The 16,310-nt window shown below is 43.6% G+C and overlaps 1 protein-coding gene across 1 annotated transcript in view; it reads right to left on the minus strand.

The window, feature by feature from the left end:
• CLTC (clathrin heavy chain) overlaps positions 1–16,310 on the minus strand; it is a 987,367-nt gene that overhangs the window by 430,056 nt on the left and 541,001 nt on the right. Inside the window, exons 15-16 of the mRNA XM_078679837.1 lie at positions 7,994–8,119; positions 6,395–6,537 (exon numbers count right to left, since the gene is read on the minus strand). Coding sequence (XP_078535963.1) covers positions 6,395–6,537; positions 7,994–8,119 — 269 coding nt within the window. The remainder of the gene's footprint in view (positions 1–6,394; positions 6,538–7,993; positions 8,120–16,310) is intronic.

A 16,310-nucleotide genomic window follows, 5' to 3' on the forward strand; every position in this document is an offset into this window, starting at 1 on the left:
AAAGGGATTCAACTAGGCCTCCAGGGGTGTGGCGCATTACCAGACATACACAAGCTACGTGGAAGCGGGAAATTCTTCACCTCCTTAAGTGTTTACAGTAGTACGGTCTAGACACCTAAACAATAAAGCACAGGGCAGCACTGGAGTTTGTGACTTCCATATACATTGCACAGGTGTTGGTTTTGGCCATTTTGGCATGTTCAGCCCTAATCTTTTTGCATTTTCTGTGACCTGATAGTAATTTTTGGCCTCTGCGCACTTTAGCACTGTGGCCCAGTGTGAAGTGCGTGCGCGCTCTGAGTGCGTGTGGTGAGATTGGCCTGCGCTACCATAGGAATATGTGTGTCCCTGGAAATTCCTGGTATGAGAGGAGTGCAGGGACACATTTTGTATGTGCGAACTCGTGAGAATAAATGCTGCGCAATGGTGTGCGCAAATGTATGGTGACTGGTGGAGAAACGCCACTTTTAGAAGTTGGCCTTTCTGTGTGCGGTAGGTCTGCCTGCCTGATGTGAATTGCATGTCTGGCTTGGGACTGACAGGTGCTGGATGGGGTGGTTGGCTCCAGGAGCCAGGATGAGTCTGCCCAGTGGTGAATAGGGAGATCTGCATGTAGATGGGAAGGAGGAGTTGCACCTGGTACCTGAATAGGGCTGTGCCTTCCCTCCACAATGCTGGCTCCGCCCCCTGTGGTGCGTCTGATCCCCCACCTAACAAAGGCGAGAGGAGCGGAGCAAAACAAAGTGCTCCAAAGCTCCCCTATACCAGTTTTAACTGGTATCCCTAAACCCTGTGCTGTGACACAAAGGGGAAAAGCAGTATAACTATAGGGGCTGTGACCCCATGAAAAGGTTCTGTTGTGCTTGTTCTTCCATTAGGAGGACACTCTGCCAGGAGGAACCTCCGCAGGACCCAGCCCGCATCAGTACCCTAATAACGGGTGCCTACCCTGCATTTTTGCGACTTTCAGCGGGTGCCCACCCCGCTTCATATGTTTAAGGAAGAGGGAGCCTACCCCTCATTGTCGCCATATTGAGGAAATCACCGCCGCGTAAAACAGGAAGTCAGGCAATCTTTGCCGAAAAGTGGGCGGGGCCTCGCCGCAAGCAACCAGGAAGTCCCGTGTGTGAGGAGAAGGGAGGCGCGGCCAGCGGGGACTCTCGTGTATAGAAAGAATCCCGCGGTGTGGAGAGGCAGCTGGCCTCGGCAGGGGCGAGGAGGAGTCTCGTAGCGGAGGGGACCCGAGACACATTGTCGGTACCTGCCCCCGCCGCATGTACGAGAGCAGTGGTGTGCCCAGAAGAGCCTGGTGAACTCTAAAGAGAGGTCCCCTAGACCAGGACCTGTCGGGGCACACAGTCGGTGCCCGGAGGAAGCCAGTGACTCCAGGAGAGAGAAAGCCCGGTGATTGGGGCTCAAAGTGAGCAGTATTGGTGCTCCCGGAAGCACCATGGTGCAGGTGCTAATTTCTTCACATCTGACCCGCCCGTTGCGGGCAGCTGCAACGCTTGGGCAGTGTTGTTTAATTCTCAGTCCCAGAGCGGGACGCCAACGTAGAGTGCATGATTGGTGCCAGCGCTTGTTGCCTTCACCAAAGCAGCAACGTGGGAGTAATTTTTGTTTTAGAGTACCAGTGGGGCTCTCACGGCACGTGTGGTGCCAGGGTTCCTTTTTGCTGGTTCCAGCTGCCCTGCGTGAGCACGGATAGCTGCAACGTTTGAGGGCTGAGTTTGGGAGTATGTTTAGTGCTCCCCAGGCACAATGAGTGCCAGTGTCCTTACTATTTTCTGTTCACAGCTGCGCCACCATTGTGGGTAGCTGCAACGTGGGGCTATAGGGAATTTCAGAGTCCCAGAGAGGGGCTCAGAGGGCAAGCTGGTGCCCATGCTCATTTGCACAGCTGCCCAGCACTTAGTGGGCAGCTGCCACTTTTAGGCCTGATCTTTTGCGTCCTTCTGCTTTTGCTGCATGCGCAGCCAGCCTGGACATTCTGGACATTGGGCATTTGAGCCCCTGTGAGAGGCCAGTTGGCCTGGGGCCACGTTCAGTGTGTTATTTTTATGCCAATGTATTTCCCAAGGCTGATGCTGGGTATTGCATACATTTATACTGTGATGATTTTTGCATAGTGTGATTTACGTTGCATGATCTAGGCCTCAGTTCAGTATTTCACCAGTAGTTACTGGTTGTGCGCTACATTTACTATTTGTGCTACAAGTACTGGTTGTGTTCTACGTTTATGATAAATCTTACTTTTATTATTTCTACTAAGTGATGATTCTGACAGTGGTCCATGTGGCCCTGTCATGTGTATATAATCCCCTGTAAATACTGCCCAGTGCCAGTTGGCACAGTGTACATTGCGTGATTACTATTGTAATGTGTTTCTTATAATACAAAGACTATTTTTATATATAACCTTGTGTGGAGTTCCTTTTGTGGTGCACCTATTGTGTTGCTGCTGTTGTGAGTGTGTTGCGCAAACACTTTACACATTGCCTCTGGGATAAGCGTGACTGTTCGTGCCAAGCTACCAAAGGGGTGAGCAGGGGTTATCTTGGCGTATTACTCCCTTACCCTGACTGGAGTAGAGGATGCTTGTTTCCGGTCCAGGGAAGACATGGCTTGGCAGTTCGGGCAGACTGATTTGCATATAGCCATGTCTGAACTGGGGTGGTGGTGTGAGCTAAAGAATGATGATGGATTAAACCCAGATCAGTTGACTGGGGGTGAGTGTTTGATTTGCTCAAGCGCTTCGTCTATCATCCCCTTTGGTATCGCTTTGTTCGACCCAAGTTGGCAGGGTATGCCCAGACGTGGGTCCCTTGCTCACTTTGCCACTGGATTCAAGATAGCCTGGCTGATGAGGGTTATGAACCCAAAACCGGTCCCAGGATGCTTGTTTCCGGTGCAGGGAAGACATAGCTTGGCAGTTCGGACTGGACTGTTCCCATGAGGCACAGGGTCAGACTGTTTTGCATATGGCCATGTCTGAATTGGGGTGGTGGAGTGACCTAAAGAATGATGATGGATTAAACCCAGATCAGTTGACTGGGGGTGAGTGTTTGATTCGCTTGCGCGCCCTGTCCATCATCCCCTTTGGTATCGCGTGGTGGTCTCTGCCTGGCTTTGACGCAAGCCTTAACCAACCAGAAATTCCATTTCTAACAGGTTTACGCAATATTCATGTTTGTGGCCATTACAGGGCATTACGTGGCCTCTCACAGTAGTTATAAGTACAATGAGAGTGGGGAAGGGGAATAAACAATGTTTTTTGCACAGAAGGGTAACTTAGTTTTCTTAACCAACAATTCTATGTGGTTTTAGTTGAACTGCCAGTATAAACGTAACACCATCCCATGAGGACAGGTTTAAACACGTGGGTCAGAAGGAATACGTTGCAACAAAGTGCCAAGAGAATCTCCTAATATAGATTACTTGGTTAGTAAAATGTCTAAGTTGCAAAGTCATCCTGTGCCCTGGGTACCCCCCAACATTTTGCTGACTGGAACTGGTGGTAACTGACTGACGGGCCCTGGGCTCTGTTTAACCAGGCCCAGTGCCAAGCTAAAAAGGAACACATAGAATACAGTTAAGACACCCAACATAGACTAGGGTACACTATGGTATGGTGGGGTACCCCTGTAATTGGCATGACCTACCCCATAAGCCCCTAGTATGTAATAGGGCAGGGGATTGAAACTACCTAGAAGTCTCCAGTATCCTGGGGCAGGGCAGTTTAGAGGCCAGCAGATTTTCTGCACTAGCATGTGTGCAGTGCTGAAGCCTGAGGTCAGTTTAAAAGCATCCCTGGTGGCCAGGACAGCTTTTAAACCTGACATTGTGCCCAAACTCGACTTTGGGGGTAGGGGCCCATAAAAATAAAAAAACCTACCATGTTTTTGCATATTAGGGACCCCCAGGGTCACCCGTAGGTAGCCCAGGGGTGGGGGGGTGTCAGTTATCTATAAGGAGCGCCCTTATAAAATGAGTTTTTTTATGCCTGGGTAAAGTGAAATTTTACATTTCACTCCCCATATTGTTTCAGAGAGCTGCTCAAATTCGACTCTGATGCTAGAAGAATTGGGTAAGGATAATCTGCATGATTTCTGCAGATTCAGAACCCCTGAAGTCTCCCCTAGCTGCACAGGGGGTGGGGGTCCTGTAGAAATTAGGGAAATACTTATTAAATATGGTTTTATAAGCCCAGGTTCTTGAAAAGTGGCCCAGGTCATTTTCCCCATTGCAAACCCCATGGCCCACAGGTTAACATGGTAGGAAGTGATTGATCAATAAATATTGATAGAAGAGGACTAGCCGGACCATTCAAAGACTTCCCAGAATGGTAGTAGTAAATCCAACAATATTATATTGTTGAATTTCTCCTAAAGTGTACATACAATAAGTTATGAGACTTTCTTGTTTGTAAGTCCAAATTCAGCCTTTCAGTGGTCTGCCCTGATTGGTCAGAGTTAAGTGGATTAGCCAGGTTGCTGGGAGGGCAGTGTGCTGTTCTATAGGAATGCCAGGCCAGGAGGTGGCGTCGTAAACTATGCTCTTCAAAGGCAGAGGGGAGGCCTGGGTTTCAGTCCACTATGACAGTCTTGACCCAGAGTCAGGGCTAGGCTTACGGAAGGTATGTGCAGATAGTAAGGGGAGAGTCCATGGAAATAAGACATCCCAGGGGTGTGTTTAGCGTGTGTTTAGCCAGCTCTTACCTCCTTGCTGGAAAATCAGCCATTATGGATTTGGAAGAATGATGCACTCTGGGACAAACTAATGCCAAACTCCACAGGATGTGGTCATAACTATGAGGAGTTGCCCTGCTCTCATTGGTCAGCAGTGACCTGGTGCTTGACCCAGAGAATTTTGAATAAGTATCTGAGAGGGGCAGAGCCCTCCAGATCTGCTGCTTGAAACTGAATGAAGCAAGAAGTGCCCTGCTGGAATTTTGTTTTTGCTGTGCAAGGAACTCTAAGGCCTCACCTATGAAGACTGCACCATCTGAAACTACAGCCCTGTGGATTACCTTGCTGCCAAAGGACTAAGAGTGGACTCCCTGCAAGCTACAGGTTAACAGAGCTCACCTGGACAGCCCCACAAATAATTCAAAACGTTGGAGTACCACTGGATTTGTAAGGGTTTCGTTCAAGTGGATTGCGGAATTGAAGTTTCACACTTTCAAGGACCCTCTTGGAGATTTAGAACCTTGGATTGTGTGTTGGATACTTTGGTACCCACAAGCAGAATGCCAGGAAGGTGTTCTAACTGGACCCCGCTTGCTGAAGGCGGCCCACTACAGTGGTGAGAATTCTTCAGAACAATTTATAAAGGTGTGTCCCCGACAGAGAAAACGAAATGACTTAAAGGGCAGCTGTTGGTTTCTAAGCACTAGAAAGTGACTAATCTTTAAAAATTCATATTTCTGGTTCCCTACAGTGGATTATTTTTGTTTTGTCGTCATTTAAAAGAAAGATATTACCTATTTTTATAAATTGGTGTTGGAGTTTTATTTTGTGTTGTGTCAATTATTTACTGAAGTGGTGTTTTTAAATGCTTTACGTATCTGTCTTTGAAGTTAAGCCTGTCAGCTCGCAGCCACGTTACCAAGGGTTGAGCAAAAGAATAATTTTCTAAGACCTATGCTGAGTTCTATTATGTGTTAGTGGCCTTATTGCCAGTGGCAGACCTACTTTTGCCCCTACCAATAACCCGCTTTCCAACAGTCTAGAATTAGAATGTTTGAATATTTATAAGCTTTGCGTATTAAGAGCTTAGCAAGACTTCACAGAATTTGGGGAGTGTTTGACTGCTGAGCATTGTGCACTTGCGTAGCGGATTATATAACATTTGCTTTTAGAATTCAATTGATATATTATTGCCTGATGTGCCCTTTTACTACTGTGCACTTTTGTAGAAGCATTTTTTAGGATGGGTAGTTTAGGTAGACTCTCAAGTTAATGTTTTTTAGTGTTTAGCAGTTCAGAACTAATTTAAAGCATTCTTTCCACGTTGTATGAGTACAATCCACTTTACTGAATAAGAAAAAAAAAATCTGACAGACAACAGTCAAAACAGATTACAATAGCCAAATCTCGAGGAGCTCACAGTCTGGTGAGAGGGGATTGTTGGAGATACAGGGAAAAGCAGACTGGTACAAAAGAAAGCTGTACTTGACTCAATCACCTCATTCACTTTGAACCCACAATACCACTAATCATTAAAGACCACATTTTACCCATGTGCAATTTTTTCAGCTGCCAAGACGTTTTAGGGACTGATACAAAATTGCATTTCACTCTCGCTCAGCCATGAGTGGTCACTTTGGGTTGTGTGCAATTCATTCAGGTTTCAGCAAGCAAAGACGGCTGACTAAAGCGGTGTGATGACTAACCTGTTTCTTTTTTCTACTTCAGCTACAAGCTCATCCGTGGAGAACTGACCCCGCACAACAAGAATAAGGCTCTTAATAACATCTTCGGAGCAGTCCACATCTAGCAATCCCCCAATTACCACTGGCAGACGACTTGGGTTGACCTTGGGCGTAAAACAATCAACAAAAGTACTTAATACAACTGCAATTAGTAATTAACACTTTGAATATTAAGGTTTTCGACTTAATTGACAGAGGGTAAGGTCATTCAAGCAGCCTGAAAGTCCTATAATGACAATTATTAAAACACAGGTCTGGTTACTTTATTGCGTGAAAATGGGACGGAGCCCCAACAGCACAGACCTTAACCATTTGCACAAAAATTGAGACAGGTGCTTTAAAGGGGTCAAAACTTTGGGGCTGGTAAATGCTGAAGCCGTTAGTGCATTGGATTTATTTTTTAGGGAAGGGCCACAGAGACTTTCTTATTGCTATTATGGTAGGAGTTTGGAGTAGAATGAGTGGTACACATTGTAGCTATATACGGAGTTGTATTTTGGCGAGTCTGTGCCTAATCCAGTAGCAAAGATTTTTCAGGAAGGAATGCAAGTTTTGTCTTTATGGGATCAAGAGCTTTTGCTACCTTCATTGGCCCATATTCAGCAAATCTTAACAGGAATAATTCCCAATGGGCAAATCAATATAGTTTAACTAAAACTACAGAAGCTCTAATTAAGGCTAGATAATGGGGGAACTATCTAAATTGTATTTATAATTCCTCTCTGGGCCATAACAGTCTGTGCCACAAGACTTCTTTTAGGCGTCAATATTGCTTACAATAGGTTGGTCACAATGAACGAGAAATCTTATCTTAGTCCCAGACTGGGCACCTAACACTGGTGTGCTTTACTGGTGGACCACCTATTATTTTAGAGCATAAATTGCGTTTCCTTATACCCCTTGTTTAAAGAGATGAAAGGTTTGGTTGAAGTCCATTCTTTCTGATTTTGGAATAAACAGGGAGAGGCTCGCACTACCTTTGTAAAAACACTGAATGAAATAGGGTGCAATATTGTATAGGCAATTTTATGATGTGGACTTAGAGATTGTATAAGACGTCAGTAGTATCTTCCTAAGGGTTTACGCTTCCTTGAGTGACACTTCCTTCTAAACGAGTCACCTTGTTGGCTCAAATTTAGTACAAGACTGAGGTGCAGGAGATCACATTTTTAACAATGATGACTATATGGGCATTTTAGATGGCTGCACACAATATACCTTTGGTATTTTAAAACAGGGATGCCAATAAGTTAGTGTTTTAATGCACATGTGCTTTTTAGATACAAGGATGTAAATAGTGTTATTAATAATTTACTGCACGATTAACCGAAAAAAAAATGCTATGAATCTCTATGCTTTCTGTAATCATACCTATGTGAAATAAACATTACTAGTAATGTAATTTATTTTACTGCAAACTATGTTTATAACTGTAGTTAAATAGATGTATATTTGCGTGCAGAGAACCAAAATTAGAAATATTGGGGTAAGTAAATCAAGACATTTCTAAAAATTTAAATTTCCTCCAAATTTTGCTACCAAGGATAACTTAACTCTTACCTTTTGAACATAAATTTCAATGTACTTTTGAAGGTTGTTTCTGTACAAGTAGAGCACCAGGTCATGAACAAAGTCAAAGCGATCACACACGATAATCAGAGGGAGCTGGTCTGTTAGCTTAGCTTCCTGCAACAGTGAGAAAAGGGGACTTTAATTACTGCCTTAGTATCGGGCAAATGTTCGCATAACCAACACAATTCGATATTTGCTTATTTCTACAGCAACAATCCCTGAAGCGTCTGTACCTTAAAAGCAATATAGTCGAGGTCTTCAATTCGAGAAAAGTTTGAGGCCTACATGGCTGCGGTAAGCAGGAAGGTCTATGACAACATATACATGGAACTGGTATACAAGAAAAGTATTCTTGACCAATCTGTCTTGTCAATTTCCTAGTTCACTTTAAATCAAAACACAGTTAGGGCCTCAAAGGAGAATGATGTTAGGTAGGTGTACTGTACAAAGAAAGCACGCAAGGACGTCAATCCTGAAGAGCATTTGTTGATTCAGCTTTAATCCACCTCTCACGGGATGGAAAAATAAGTGGTCTGTTTTTTGGGGGGATTGTGCAAGCCAATGTGCATGTAGGAACAAACTAGAAAAAGTCCGAGGAGTATGGTTGACTCCAAAATCAACTGCCTTCACAGCAAAACTATTTTATTGTTGAATGAAACAAATAGTCAGCATAAAAGAAATCATGATGAAATAGGTAACATAGTAAAAATTAATTTAAAAAAAAACAAGAGTCTTGCAGCAGCAAGAAATTGGTTTTGCTCAAATTAATTCACAATTCGGATAGTCAATAAGGAGAAAGGAACACTATTGCAAAGGCAGTCAATGTACTAAATGTACACCTCTGCAGTCCACTGCAAGTACAGGGACAGAGTCCTAGGAATGACAATGTACATCTTTCCAAACAGATAGTCCTTCACAATAAGGGGGCACAGTTGCTCAGTTGTAATTTCCAAAACTGAGGGTTTCCAACCATGGGACTAAGAGGGATCTTCAGCAGCAAAAAACAAATAACCAGCAACTAATATCAATCAAATACTAGATTCATTTACCACTGTGAGACACACCCGGATGTATACAGTTAAGGCAATCAGGACTGTATTTTCATTATACACACTTATTTCAGGACCGTTTAGCTAGCCTAGATACCATTCCAGTCTCTGACCTCTGCGGGATGCCACACAAAAGGTGTTTTGGAGACAAATTCACAAATTTGATTTCAAGGAAGAAATTCACAGGGAACTATCAAACCAGGAGTGCGAAGGATATACTCCTACATACCAGGTGACACTACAGAAAAGAAGCACAGGTGAATAAACCTGTACCTGGAGATTTACCTTGTACAGGTCCTGCACATTCCAGAGACAAGGAACAGCACAAAAAATAATAGTTTTAATCAGGCACTTGTTGAGATACATTCATTCATTATTACTATTCATGTTCGTGAGCAACACTAGTTCTGCAAAGAAAGATGAGGAAAAATCTACTTGATTTCTGCTGGAAAAGCTTTCATTTTATAATACTTATCCTTTAAAATGAATTGTACTTGATGCAAGCTACGTATGGATTAACCTAATTTATACAGGTGGTTGATTCACTGTTTTACACATGGAAAAAGTATTAAAAAGATCAAATATTTTCATTCTCAAAGTTACTTTATTCAAGAAGTCTTTTTTCACATTAGCAAACAATCCTTTGATCATTTATTCAACTTGCAAAGAACGGTGTAGTCATTTTTTTAAAACCTTCATTTTGTCAAATATCAATGTGATATTACCATACAATAAAACCGAGCACACATCAGATATAGTTCAGACGGTGTACATCATTCCATCAATTTGATTGACATTATAACTTCTGCAGTATGAGGTAAAGGGCATCTATATATAGCATTACACATTTATATTTACATTTAAATTAATACCATTAACGTTTTCTACCCCGACATTTGTGCACCCTTAACACTCACCTCCTGAACCACTCATGTCGACCTCCCACACTCCAATGAGCCATCTTTTTGGGCATCAATGACGCATTCTGGTCAGAGATTCCATCAGGCGATTGGCCATATCCTCCCAGGTTCCAAAGTCTCATTCATGTTTATCCACTCTCACCTCACTCAGTCGATTTTCTTCTGCTATAGCCCATTAATGCAAGTATGCAATCTAGGATTGGTGTCTAGGCGCTACTGGGGCAAGCCAATATAGGGCAATTCGCCTCCTAGTCAAAAATAATACCATGACTGGAAACCTCTTTCAAATTTTGTGACCCTTCTTAGGTCGGGGTGTCTACCCCAAAGGCCACTGTTTTACTGTTGCACATAACTTTAATGAGGTCGCTTTTTAGAGGTAAGGCACCACTGAGGTACAATACACCTCCAGTTCCTACACAACCATATCATATGCAAAAAGGATGCGTATTCCAATCACACCTTAGACCAGTTCTAAGCATTCTCTGAGGTGTAAGATACATACAATGTATAGAAGCATTAACAATGCAATAGGTCTCGCCTTTTATTAAGTTAAAGCCATTTGCTTTGCTATACAATACCATTAGCAAAGCAAATGGCTTTAACTTAATCAAAGGCCAAACTTATTGCATTTTCAATGCTTGTTTCTTGTTGTAGTGGGAGTTACAGTACACCGTGGGGGTCAGCGGGGCACACAACTCCTGTTTGCTGTGTAGCATAAACAGAAACATGTGATGGAGGCGAAATAGTCAAAATCAGATGAGTCTCAGTGACGCGGCAGAGGCCAAGATGGGCAGGGTGTAGTGCTTGTAATGTTGAGGTTAAGAGTTGACAACCCCACTAACACCCCAGTTCGTTCAAAAGCAAACTGCAATAATATGCTTGCCTATTAACCATTGCTTTATTTTTGTTATGAAAGCTCCAACATTTCCGAGGTTTAAATCAATAACGTCTAAATTAATAATTGCTGTCTTTGTGGTTATACCATCTGAAAATTAATTTCAGCATCTTATTCATACCTGCGCTTGTGGCTTCTGTGTCAGGGGAAGATCTCCAAAAAGTTTCTCTCCAACAAGTTAAAAAAATTGAGGAAAACTTCACAAAACTGTCCAGGGAGTTGGACATGAATGAAAAGCAGGCGCAGTGCCAGTCACCCATACACAAAATCATTTCAGTTTGCACGGGCACATCGCATATTTTATATTTTGTTCATGGAGAAACCATCATCTAAATCGCAGCACCACTCCATGTCCAATGGGCGATGCTGGATCTGCTACCATGGCCCAGTGCATTAGTGACCTTTGCTGTTTGCAGATCCTATTTAATGTGACCGGGTTGACTGGGGAATAGTTTTGGCATGATTACATGCCTATCTTTTATTCATATGTGTACGCTAGAATAAGTCCTTTGTGTTCTTGTTAACACGTCCGTGTTTACATGACGAATTGTGATAACGTATTAACGTCACAGTAAATACGCGTGGTAAAATGCACGCAGATATGTCTTTTGATGCCATTATGTATTTTGATGTCATTAAAATTGCATTACACGGGAAAGGAGTCCTCATTATAAGGCGTAGGCAGGCACTCACTCACAGTAAGGTCTTTAAAGATGAGAAACTATTCAGTCGATCATACAATGCAATTAAAGGACTGACTACTATCTAGAACCACAGTTATTTTCCATCAAGTATGTGGCAACATTTGAAAAAATAGAAAATATATGTGAATAACGGATTTTTGTGCACATGCGGCCAGTCCAAGAAGTTTAGTTATTTACTTGGACGGTTCACATTTCTTTAAGGGGGTGGAGTGAAGCCCTTTTGGTACGTGTTGGTGACATTTCACGCTTCATGTAAATATTTGTTTCCAGTTCCTGCCCTAGTGCTTCTCTCAAAAACTCTGAAACGGGTAACGCTTGCGAGTAAAGGTAATATTATTTATAAGCAGCCTGAATGGTTGGGTTCACGTGGCATTCCCTCAACTTAAAAGGCAGATTGACTGGGAGGCGAGAAAGAAGCAGCAAAAACAAGGCTATTAAGCTCTTCATTCATTTCCTGTAACTCGCCTCACTCGGATTCATTCTTTTTCTTGAGTCTGGCTGGACTTTTAGCTGAACTGTTTCCAGCATCCAAAGAGACATGTTGGTGTGTTACTAAACTTCTTAAAAAATCGAAATGAATAAATAAATGCCATACTGATGTGAGTCTCTTTTGCTCTGCACTGCGCAACAATTCCAACTAACGGTATGTCATCAGTGCTTGCTGCTGCAAACAACTCTGTTAGTCACTCACCCGTAGCAGATGTGTAACAAGGTTCTTGTGTTGCCATTGATAAGAACAATGTCATGTGTGTTGAACAGGTCATCAGGCTGATCACGCGCGTTTCTTGCTTTGCTGGGCTTGGGGTAAACCTGTTGCTCACATCTCATCTGCTTTAGATATATTTTATGTTGGATATTATAAAACTTAACACAAAATAAATAAACAAAATAGCGCCAAATAGCTTTTGGAGCCAGACAATATGACTAGCTGTGTTTATAATAATACTCGTAAGGTTGATGGCCCAGGGCATCAATATGTTGTGAGAAGGATTAGAAGACAGATTAAAAATACAAAAACAGAGAACGTCATGTTTTGTGAAAACGAGCGTGACGTGATATTCTTTATGAATGGCAAACTCTGTGATTCTTGAAAGTTAGGGCGGAGTTCCTAATGTTGTGACCTAGCTTCAGTGTCTGAGCCTTCAAGGTGACCACGGTCTCAAAGCAGCCCCATGTGGCTGGCCACATTATTGCCCTTTAGAGCATAAGTGGTTGCACCCTGTGCCCATGAGATGTCACTCTAGTCCTCAGTACCGCCTCATGCTATTTTAGAGTCTTGCCCGAGAGGCGGTACAGTTTTGACTCACAGCCTATTTAATTCCATGCCAAACCTCATTACCACAGCTATAAACCTCATTACCACAGCTATACATGTTGGTAGAGCCTCTGACACCTCGCCAGTGTGGCTCATGCTTAGGAATAACGCCGCTCATGACATCTTTAAAGCATGCATATGCCGTAAAGCGTTCTGAGGATGTAAGTAAAGCTGATAAACTTTCAGTCCTTGTCTGAAGATCTATACAAATCAATTTTTAACAATAACCGTAGGCCAGGGTTTTAATTGAGTCATTATCTTTTTCTGCCGTGTGTTGCCTCAAAACAGGTCCCCATACAATTACAGAGTCAAGAGACATACCAGTACAACATAAGGCAACTGCAACAAGAAGGAACAAGGGAAAGCGCCGCCAGTGTGAAAAAATAGAGCGTCCGTCTCACGCCGCTAGTAAAGCATCTAGCCCCCGCATGCACATCTTCTGTCCGTCCACATCTGGAATCCGTATTGATTCCAAAAGGCCCTTGCATGGTGAGAGCAGTGCATGCGCACTGCCAACGCCAGACGAGACCTAAAAAAGGGAGTCAACTTACACCGAGCGTTGCGGGCCACAACCTGTACTAAAGTGCAAGCCCTGACCCTTTCACTATTAGTAAGCAGTACTGGGTGGTTGGCATCCCACAAGCTGCGTGACTGAAGCAGCATGCTCTTTCTGTCCTTCTTACCACAGTGTATAGGCGTAAGATCATACCCCTGCTTGACCCAGCATCATGTATCAGCTCCCTTTTGAGAACTCAAGAAACTGACATGGCACCCGATTAATTGCCAGCTAAGCATCCACCAAGGTAATAAATATTTTGCTAGGGTACAGGTAACCCACAAACTGACAACACTCCCTCCCTCCCACACACCCCAACACTCCACCTCCCACCCCGACCTCCGGTGCCACTGTTAAACGCTCATATGAGTCTATCAGTCGAAAGGTTCATAGCCACCTCATATTCAAATGCCTGGCATTGGGTGGGCATCGCCAGAGCGGTCTAATCACAAACTTCCAGGCCGCAGATGTGTTTTAGCTTTGATATATTGCACAGTTATAACACGTAACAAATTCCTTTGAGTTAAACCTTGCTGCTATTCTAGAAGCTGGGCATTTGCCATTTGACTCATGGAGACTAAAGTACAGCTGAAAAAAGATTTTTTTCTAACTCCGTCCACTTGCTTTCAAGAAGAAATTACTTATTTACCTGTAATTTTGAGTTCCCCGACATTTGAATATTTTCTATATTCACATGCTCGATTCAATTCCGGTCGATAGACTTGGAATCCCCGGTAATCTTTACTAGCAGTAAAAGTATTAAAAGGACCATAGGCCCGATCGTTTAGTAGCACATTCACCTTATTTGAAGCAACTCAAACTACAGCCTAAAAGGTTACGTGTCATGTCAACTACTCACTTTCCTACAGATAACCATATCTCAAATTGCAAAGAACAATAGCGAGAAGAGTATTAAAGAATGAGCCTCTAACGGGGGAAAAAAGAGGGGTGCATGTGAATATATGAAAGATTCCAATGTCCTAGAACTGGAGTTACAGGTAAGTAATTTATTCTCCCACACTGGATCTTTCCTATATAAACATGTTTGAATCAGAAAGTTAAGCTTTATATATTATAATACTATAAAAAAAAATGCAGGCTCACATTTACTGGAAAAATGTTTTAGGACACCCGATCCCACTGCTGCATCCGTTTCAGAGTTCAGATGAAGGTAGTAGTGCTTCATGAACACAGGTCTGATCCTCCAAGTAGCTGCACAGATGACGTCTTGCAAGGACACAATTCCGTAGAGTGCTGCAGTTATCACCATGCTCATGGTAAAATGGGCCCCTCAAACTTCCCTGTAGGGAAGGCTTGGCTGTGGTAGAAGGTAAAATAGACTGAGAACCAACGTGCTATCCCCTTGTTGGACAGAGGACGACCTCTTCCCGGCTGTCCAAAAGGCACAAACAAGTGGTCTTTTGACCATATGCATCTTGTCCTGTCTATGTACAACTTGAGGCATCAAATAAGTCCAGTGAATAACGTGATCCTGCTGCTGAAGTAGATGGGTTTGGGGAAAAAAACAGAAGAACAACTAGTTCATTCAAGTGAAAGTCGAGAGGTATCTAGGGTTGGTTCTCAATGTAACGGTCTCTCGTGAAATGGAAATGGTTTTTGGACAGTGAACACTTGTATTTCCTCTATTCTGCTTGCTGATGTCAATGCCAGGAGAAGCGCCATTGTCCATGAGACAAACTTTAAATGTCCCATCTGTATTAGCTCACCTCTATTCTGCTTGCTGATGTCAATGCCAGGAGAAGCGCCATTTTCCATGAGACAAACTTTAAATGTCCCTTCTGTATTAGCTCAAAGGGAGGTTGCATTACCTAACTGAGGACTATATTAAGTGCCCAAGGAACTGGAGGGCGTTGTACACGTGGAGCCCTTTCATAAAGTGTGTTATGATTTGTTGGTAGAGCAGAGAGGATGATGCAGTTTCGGTTCTTCTCAATCTTGATATTGCCACTCGATGGACTCAATTATGAATATTGAAGTGCACTTTTACCTAGATACAACAAATGTGGAAATATCTTATGAGGTTGTATTTGAAGTGGACGAAACCATTTGCTCAACACACAGAAACCTTTCTGTGTGAAAGTGCCATCTTTCTGGCATTGGTATGCCCCCACTTTTTGCTGAACTGCTGATGTGTTTTGACTGAGTGTGCCCTGGGCTCCTGCCAACCAGGTGCCCAGGGCCTGTGTTCCTTCCCTAAAGCTGTATTGATACAAAACCCAATTGGCATCTCTGGCCACCTATTAGCCCCTAGTAAATGGTACCCTAGGTGCCCAGGGCCAGGTGACCAGAGAAGACCCCTAAGGGCTGCAGCACGTATTGTGCCACCCTTAGGGGCCCTGTACCCTGATACCCACACACTGCCTTTGCAGGCTGAGTGTCTAGGTACAGAACTAAACAGAGTCGACGTGGCACACATCCCTGTGTGCCATGCCCACAGAACACACTGCCATGGCATACTTCAGTTACCCCCCCTCTAGCTGTGTGCCCTATGCCAGTGGTGTGGGCACAGGTGCAGGAGCCCTGTGCTCCTACAGTACCCAGAGCCATTCCTGGGCACTGTAAGTGCAGTGATGCCATTAAGAGTATATGGTGCTTGGAAGTTGTCATTACGAACTCCACAGCACCATAATGGCTACACTGAAGACCGACAAGTTTGGTACCAAACTTCTCAGCACATTAAACCTGCACTGATGCCAGTGTGGGATTTAATGGAAAATGCAACTTAACCTACAATCCACGTCTGGTCTGAGTGGCTGCAGAGGCTGCCACACAGCAGACATGTTGCTGGACCCCTGGGTGGAGGGACCCCCCCTCTCCTGGGCCTGCAACAATGCACATCCTGGGC

This window comes from Lissotriton helveticus, chromosome 3_1, assembly GCF_964261635.1.
Source record: "Lissotriton helveticus chromosome 3_1, aLisHel1.1, whole genome shotgun sequence".
NCBI lineage: Eukaryota > Metazoa > Chordata > Amphibia > Caudata > Salamandridae > Lissotriton > Lissotriton helveticus.